Source organism: Eptatretus burgeri, chromosome 12 (assembly GCF_056783735.1).
Source record: "Eptatretus burgeri isolate ZD-2024b chromosome 12, Ebu_testis_v1, whole genome shotgun sequence".
In the NCBI taxonomy this organism is placed as follows: Eukaryota; Metazoa; Chordata; class Myxini; order Myxiniformes; family Myxinidae; genus Eptatretus; species Eptatretus burgeri.
The window spans coordinates 89,126,717-89,133,288 of NC_140972.1; the positions used below are offsets into that span (position 1 = coordinate 89,126,717).

The 6,572-nt window shown below is 43.9% G+C and overlaps 1 protein-coding gene across 1 annotated transcript in view; it reads left to right on the plus strand.

Annotated features, from left to right (window-relative positions):
- The window catches only part of LOC147016098 (uncharacterized), a 209,224-nt gene that overhangs the window by 128,452 nt on the left and 74,200 nt on the right, over positions 1-6,572 (plus strand). Inside the window, exon 8 of the mRNA XM_085849143.1 lies at positions 2,676-2,738. Coding sequence (XP_085705269.1) covers positions 2,676-2,738 — 63 coding nt within the window. The remainder of the gene's footprint in view (positions 1-2,675; positions 2,739-6,572) is intronic.

Genomic DNA, 6,572 nt, shown 5'->3' on the forward strand with positions numbered 1-6,572 from the left:
GTGGGTTTTGATCGGATCTTGATAAAATTAGGGTGCGTGGTTTGTATAATTATCTAGTTGTGTTTTACGGAGAATAGGCATGCTGCGTCCATTATGGGCGGAGCCACACCCCAAAAACATGTGTTTTTTGGGGGGGTAGCCAGTTTCAAGTTACATCTTCTCCGAGGGGGTTTGTCGAATCTGGCAGGGGTTTTGGTATTTGGTTAGCCCAATGGCACCTGCATAGCCGCACGGAGCTCGATTTTTCATTTTCGTCCCAAGGTCAAGGTCATAAGGTCACGAACTTAGAAAATGTCAAAAAAAATCAATAAATTGGGCATCGAGCTCCTAGGGTTTTCAACTGTTTCGAATGAAAGTTGGTATGCAAGTAGTGCTCTTCGAGTACTACAACTTTCATCATTTACGTTTTTCCCGATTCCCGCCAGTTTGCCCGTGGCGTCCCCTCGAAGGTCAAAAAAAAAAAAAAAGGCGAACCGTGTACATTGCTCGTGAACCATCGCCATCTCCAGACTTGTCATTTCCTGTTGTTACAAATAGCTGGAGGCACACACACACACACACACACACACACACACACACACACACACACACACACACACACACACACGGACAATTTCTCTTGTGATTCTGGAATCAACCATGATAGCGATTTATTTCAGCACTTACTGCCCATACAACCCCCACTCCCAACATCCCACCTCCCAAACATGATTAAGAGTAAATTTCATCATTTTAAACTTACCCTGTACATCGACAAGCCCCAGATATGACCTTCTCATCATTGTTAAGAAGCACGGAGGTTTGGTTAGAACGTGCCGATCTACGACCCTTCAGCCTTTCATGGCCCCATATTGTCAGGGGTTTATGCGGTACGGACTGCAACATATCAACTTCTTGGATGACTTGATCAGGATGTTCTCCAACTCTTTCGTTGTGCAGAGGCACACCACTTTCTCGCGGGTATGCTGACAAGTACTTTCGGCTTCTTTAAAAGTTTTTTTAGTCATTTCATTCTACAATCCTTATCGTGGAGGCATGAAACATGTCCAGGCTGTCCTGACTTACTTCGTTACTAGAGGTTTCCGCACATGCGTGCCTTGCGATCTGGGGTGGATTACATCATTTCAGAAGTGCCCTATTGCTCAGTGAGAATCTGAACATTTTCGACTCTCGATTTATCAGTGTTCTTTGGACATTGTGAAGTTGACAGTATTGAATGTCAGGGGATTGAGGTGGGGTAAAAGTGGCAACAGGCACATGACAATGTTGGTGAGTTTAAAGCGTTGTGATACCCCGCAGTGATTCCTCAGTGCCAAACCCCACAGGCAGCTATAGTCGGACGATGCCCCCTCGAGTTGCAACGACTCGGAATTTTTTTGTTGTTGTTGAGTTGGCCATTTCTAAATAATCAAATATAAGTGAATGGGTTGTGTTTTAAATTATTTAATTTGAAACACTGAATTTTTATCGTAGGAAAGTACATCAAAGCATTTTGCCTGGAAAATACCTGGGATTTCATACCGGTGGTTGTTTGTTGTTCCGGAATGTCATATTGTCATGTTATTCATCTGGGTATAGTTACCTGTGGTTGGCACATGGAGGAATTGCTGTGGGGTACGGCAAGGCATTGAACTCACCAACATTGTCATGTACCTGGTGCCACTTTTCCCCAACCTCGATCCTCTGGCTTTCATTACTGCCAACTTCACAATGTCCACCTTTCAAAGTTGGCCTCCAAAGCCAGCTGCAGACTGGTCATCCTCCGTCATACAAAGTCCTTCCTTGGCACTCATGAACTCCGATCCGCCTACAAGGCTTTCATCCGCAGCTTGATGGGGTACTGCTCTCCCATCTGGGCTGGCCTCGCTGCCTCACATCTTGCTAAGCTTGACACCATAGAAACCTAAGCCTTTAAGATCATTGGAATCTCCCACGATGAAGCTGAGTTCATGGGCCTGCCACTTCGCTATCGCAGATCGTTCGATAGTGTCTCCATCTTCTACCGCCTCCTTTCTGGTCTTGCACTCTCTGCTCTTTCCATGCTTCACCCCCCCCCCCTGCCCAGGTTTCTGCAAGGCACACACGGTCCACCATCAACCCCCTTCTAGTGGACCTCCCAAAATCCAGAATCACAAGTCACCTCCACTCATTTGTTCCTGTTTTTTTTCCCCCACCTGTGCAACCAACTTCCACATTCTTCTCGATCTCATTCTTCCCTCCAGATCTTCGAGACAGCTGTTCACCACCATCTCAGATCATCCCCAATTCAAAATCGTTATCTTTTCTACACTCATTAACCCCTACCCCCTCACCCCCTCACCCCACCCCAAGCCCTCCTCCTTCCAAATTTCCAGTTTTTGCTTCTGAAAGTTTCCTTCTGTATCTACCTTGTCCACCTCATGCATCCTCTCATGCCCCCTCATTCCTCCCCACACCCATTGTTTGTTCGCCTCGTTCTGTTTTGGCCTTCACTCTGCTCTTGGTTCCCCACCCCTCTCTCTCTGCTGTTCCTTTTGTCCTGTTGTGTCCTGGTCTGTTCAGTGTACTAGTTCCGTGATGTGACATCACAGTGTATGACGCACTTTGACAGCCCTTTCTGCGTTTCACCTGTGCATCATTGTGCTCGTTGATTGTATTTCAATCAAATTTACCCTCCTCTTGCTTTGTGTTTTCAGCAATGGCCTTTTGGAATCTGGGGTGACGGAAGAATCGAACATTTACCAAAAATACATCACCAGGTACGAAGACACATTTGTTTTTTCGCTCGAGGTACGTACTACCTGGCAAACCAAAGAGCTGCCTTAACTGGCCTTGCAAAATGAATGTAAATCTTTCTTATCTCGAGTTGGAATTTAATATAGAATTACGAGACAAGAAAACTTTCCAAGCTTCTGTTATGTTGCTGATTGGATATAACTTAACAGTTGTAAATATTGTTGGGAAAGGTGTTGAACATAAGCTGAGAAGGGAATTTGTTAGTGGAATATTCATGAAGAAGAGAATATTCATCAAATCATGAATATTAATCTGTACATGGATCAATCTGGTGTTAGTGCAATGAAGAGCTTCCACTCAAGCCCCCCCCCCACCCCCCAGACATTATTTACGAACAGAAAAGACATTTTAGCTTTCTGTTGATGTATGTGTAATATGTTATTTTTTTTAATCTTTGGTACTTTTACAAAGATTTAAAAGCCATCCTGTTAATGGTACTAAAATCAAGTTTAAATCAAAAATATACTGGAAATGTTTGCTGTGCTCATGGAAGAGACGAGCATATAAGACCTGTCCGTTCGATGACTGGTTTAATCAAAGGATAGCATGTTGTACTTCACAAACATGTCTGTCTGTGTCTCAATGAGTATGTAAAATGAAGTGAAACACATTAAAAACTAGAAGTTCACTAGGTAGAGCACATACCTCCACCCCGCAATGCCTGATCCACGAGAACATATCTGGCCAAATACATTTTTGAGATATCGTGCTATTTATCTTTTTTGAGCCCGATCTCTCAATGGTGAAGAATCACTTTAAAAATTCCTCGTAGTCGGATCCAGATCCGAATCTTCACCAAAATCTAATCAGTTCGTCCTTGTCTCACACACCCAACCTGCCCACAAAATTTCATCCAAATCGTTCTTCAACTTTTTGAGATATCCTGCACACAGACAAACAAAGAAACAGACAAAGGGGTGAAAACATAACCTCCTTCACCTTCAGTGGTGGAGGTAAAAATGGATCTTTTATAACTGTGGATGTTGTTGTTTATTAGCCCCGGTCAGTTCTGTTCGTCCAGGCCTGCAGCATGGAGATAGCTGACGGATCTCATGGGAGTGACCCGGAGAGATCCCTCACATCAAAGATGTTGATTGTTGTTGTTGGCGTAATTGTTGCTGTTGTCATGGCTGTGGTTGTTGTTGTTGTTGTTGTTGTTGTTTGTGTGCTCCTCCCATGTACTCTTATATATATATTTTCTATTGCTTCAAGAAGTATTACTACATATAATTTGTGTGCTCCTTCGGTGTCCATCATGCTTCATTCTAAAGGGTTCCTCTTGTCGCAGAATATTAACAGGAATGACCGCACTGCGGTCACAACCTGCGACAAAATCCGGTAACGGGCCGATTGGGAAACACGCAATTACAGCGCTCTTAAAAAATGGACAGCGTGATTGGGAAACACACATTTAATGGGCTATTAAAATATTAACTCGACACCTCTCATCCATGTCAGCCTCCGCCACAGTTACAGTGGGGAGAACAAGTATTTGATACACTGCCGATTTTGCAGGTTTTCCCACTTACAAAGCACGTAGAGGTCTGTAATTTTTATCAAAGGTACACTTCAACTGTGAAAGACGGAATCTACAACAAAAATCCTGAAAATCACATTGTATGATTTTTAAATAATTAATTTGTATTTTATTGCATGAAATAAGTATTTGATCACCTCCCAACCAGTAAGAATTCCGGCTCTCACAGACCTGTTAGTTTTGTCTTTAAGAAGCCCTCCCATTCTCCACTCATTACCTGTATTAACTGCACCTGTTTGAACTCGTTATCTGCATAAAAGACAGCTGTCCACACTCAATCAATCAGACTCCAACCTCTCCACAATGGGCAAGACCAGAGAGCTGTCTAAGGACATCAGGGACAAAATTGGAGACTTGCACAAGGCTGGGATGGGCTACAGGACAATAGGCAAGCAGCTTGGTGAGAAGGCACCAACTGTTGGCACAATTATTAGAAAATGGAAAAAGTTCAAGATAACAGTCAATCTCCCTCGGTCTGGGGCTCCATGCACCAAGACCTGTTCAATGACCTGAAGAGAGCTGGGACCACAGTATCAAAGAAAACCATAAGTAACACACTACGCCGTCATGGATTAAAATCCTGCAGCGCACGCAAGGTCCCGCTGCTCAAGCCAGCGCATGTCCAGGCCCGTCTGAAGTTTGCCAATGACCATCTGGATGATCCAGAGGAAGAATGGGAGAAGGTCATGGTCTGATGAGACCAAAATAGAGCTTTTTGGTTTGAACTTCACTCGCCATGTTTGGAGGAAGAAGAAGGATGAGTACAACCCCAAGAACACCATCCCAACCGTGAAGCATGGAGGTGGAAACATCATTCTTTGGGGATGCTTTTCTGCAAAGGGGACAGGGCGATTGCACCGTATTGAGGGGAGGATGGATGGGGCCATGTATCGCGAGATCTTTGCCAACAACCTCCTTCCCTCAACATGAGCATTGAAGATGGGGCGTGGCTGGGTCTTCGAGCATGACAACGACCCGAAACACACAGCCAGAGCAACTAAGGAGTGGCTCCCAAAGAAGCATCTCAAGGTCCTGGAGTGGCCGAGCCAGTCTCCAGACCTGAACCCAATAGAAAATCTTGGGAGGGAGCTGAAAGTCTGTGTTGCCCAGCGACAGCCCCGAAACCTGAAGGATCTGGAGAAGATCTGTATGGAGGAGTGGGCCAAAATCCCTGCTGCAGTCTGTGCAAACCTGGTTAAGAACTATAGGAAACGTCTGATCTCTGTAATTGCAAACAAAGGTTTCTGTACCAAATATTAAGTTCTGTTTTTCTGATGTATCAAGTTCTTATTTCATGCAATAAAATGCAAATTAATTATTTAAAAATCATACAATGTGATTTTCAGGATTTTTGTTGTAGATTCCGTCTTTCACAGTTGAAGTGTACCTATGATAAAAATTACAGACCTCTCCGTGCTTTGTAAGTGGGAAAACCTGCAAAATCGGCAGTGTATCAAATACTTGTTCTCCCCACTGTATATCAGAACGAGCTGATTCGCCACTCAGTTAGGAATTGTTTCACCCCAAGATGGGGCCGTTCAAAAACTGTCACGTTATATTTTTTTTAGTGAGACGCGTGTCGTGTTTGCTGACGGGCTTGAATAAACCTTCCTAATAATTTTTATTCGACATACGATTGGATTTTTTGGGGTCCCTCATCATGAGTACCGCTCGACCCAAACAAAGCTAATGGGAATCTGATGCAACAACCCAGGCAGCGTATAATCGGCAGAGACCAACAGGCCTGATGTCTTCGGCCCACCAGAAAACCAAGATGGCAGCCGTATTATTTAGTCTGGATGCCATGGTGGGTGGAGTCAAGCGACAAATGTGGGTGGGGTCTGGCAGCTGTCTGACCAATGGGTGCACATTTCAAAAATCAACCCCCAACAAGAACCACAACAAAAACAACAACCATGTCGAGCTCTTGTAAACCTGTGTTATGTCGCAGGTAAAAATGGTACCATTGGAACCGCTACATTAAACTCCGAGTCCTGCTAAAAGGCGTTGTTATGATTCAATGGCTACGACATTTTACAACTTTTAAACATTTGTTTTCAAGTAAATTGATTATTAGCCTTCCAACGGTGCCATTTTTAGCTCGCCTGTTCGAAGAACAGAGAGCTATAGCGATACCCCCGGCATGAGCGTCAGCGTCAGCGTGAGCCTGAAAATGTTAAAGTTTTTTGGTGCAACTTATTTCCTTTCTAATGTTTTTATCTACCACACTATTTTTTACTGATTACAATCTACAAATAAA